Genomic DNA, 1,630 nt, shown 5'->3' with positions numbered 1-1,630 from the left:
GGGCTCCACCTGCTGCCACCTGTTAATACCAGAGCTCTATATAAGCATCAGTCATCCTTATGGCAGACCACAACCACTATCCTCAAGGACTGCACCACTATCTGGATTTATTTCATACGGGGACAAGAAGACATTGTGTCTGAGGAAATTTTACACCTCAAAGGATCCGTTTTCAAGACCAACGTTGGCCTATGAGGACCTTCGGCCCAGAAGTCATGAAGTCCCGCAGACCGAGCTGTGCAGATTCAGGGTCGGAGTCTGACTCCCGAGACCCGGAGAAGTTTGAGAGTGCCATGCGGCGAAGGATGGCAGCCAACGCTCGAGAGAGAAAGAGGATGGAGGGCCTGAACACCGCATTCGACCGCCTCCGCAAAGTGGTTCCTCAGTGGGGTCAGGACAAGAAACTCTCGAAATATGAAACGCTGCAGATGGCCCTGAGCTACATTATGGCCCTCAATCGAATCCTGACCGACGCCAGCAGACACACAGCTCCTCAGAAAGACTGGCTGAATCTACAGTTCGACGGCATACAGCCAGAGACCTATTCTTGCTTTATGAGCTATGACTCCCCTGTGGAAAATAACTGTATGCATCCCTCCTTCTCCTACCACTACGAAAGCCTCTAAGCTCTCAGGGACTGATAAGCAATGGTGCGTTCACTTGTATCTTTCTTTGCATAGATACAGGAGTCAGTAAATATGTATGTATTACTATGTAATATTTTATGTTTATGGTTCTGGAAATCAAGTGTTTGATTAGCTTTAATAGAGTCTAAAGCATTCTAGGGGTAGAGTTGCTTTAATTGTTGCAAAAAAAGTATGTTTTTCTGTACAATTTTAGAAAATCTTCCATCATGCATGTTGTAAATGATGACTCGATAAAAACACAGATCACAGTTCTTATTTTTTCATTGCTTTGTATCAAATCTTTGTGTATAGTGTGTGCGCAGCTAAGTCAAAGCTGGAAAACATACAAAAAATACACTGTGATCTTATTTTGCCAAAATGGCATCCTAAATTGCTGTTCCAATTTCTTATTGGTTTTTTAGTACTAAACTCAATAAGGGAAAAACGAATTTGGAATAATAATAATAATAATGGATTTAAAATTGTATCTTGTAACTATGTGTTCTGTATGGTAGGTGATGTATTTTGAGCTAGTTTAAACAGGATTTAAAATGTTTTGTTTATAGTGCAATCAGTGCACAAATAAACTTTGTGTACAGTACATTAATGTAAAAATAACATTGTATCCACTATACTATACCATAATCTGTTTAAAAAAATCATCTTACATTTGTAGACAAGACAATAATTTTTTGTTAAATTTACTTTTAATGACATGCACACATTTTCCTCCATTTTGAAACAGATTTGCTATAAAATCTTTTTTTTTTTTTTCTGTATTAAAGGCCTCAATACAAATACCAGTTCTCATGGTGTGCACACTGGACAGATAAACACATTTCGGTGAAGCCCTCTGTGTCCCAAGATAAGCAGCACTAAACAAATGTCTCTGCTGTCAGTTCAGTGAAGGAATAAATAATGTTTAAAGGACTGAATGACGTCACGGTTGAACTGTGTGTCTGTCCCATGTGCTGTGTACAAAGATGAACAAAAATATCCCAATA

The 1,630-nt window shown here is 39.1% G+C and overlaps 1 protein-coding gene across 1 annotated transcript; it reads left to right on the top strand.

The window, feature by feature from the left end:
* Positions 1-215: 215 nt before the first annotated feature.
* atoh7 (atonal bHLH transcription factor 7) lies at positions 216-626 on the top strand (the record flags this gene model as incomplete). The annotated part of the gene is made up of 1 exon (XM_079855219.1): positions 216-626. The coding sequence occupies one exon, from the start codon at positions 216-218 to the stop codon at positions 624-626; it is 411 nt and encodes a 136-aa protein (XP_079711345.1).
* Between the last annotated feature and the right edge of the window lie 1,004 nt (positions 627-1,630).

This window comes from Squalius cephalus (genome assembly GCF_949319135.1).
Source record: "Squalius cephalus genome assembly, chromosome: 21".
Classification (NCBI taxonomy): domain Eukaryota; kingdom Metazoa; phylum Chordata; class Actinopteri; order Cypriniformes; family Leuciscidae; genus Squalius; species Squalius cephalus.
This window is presented reverse-complemented; position numbering and strand designations above follow the sequence as displayed.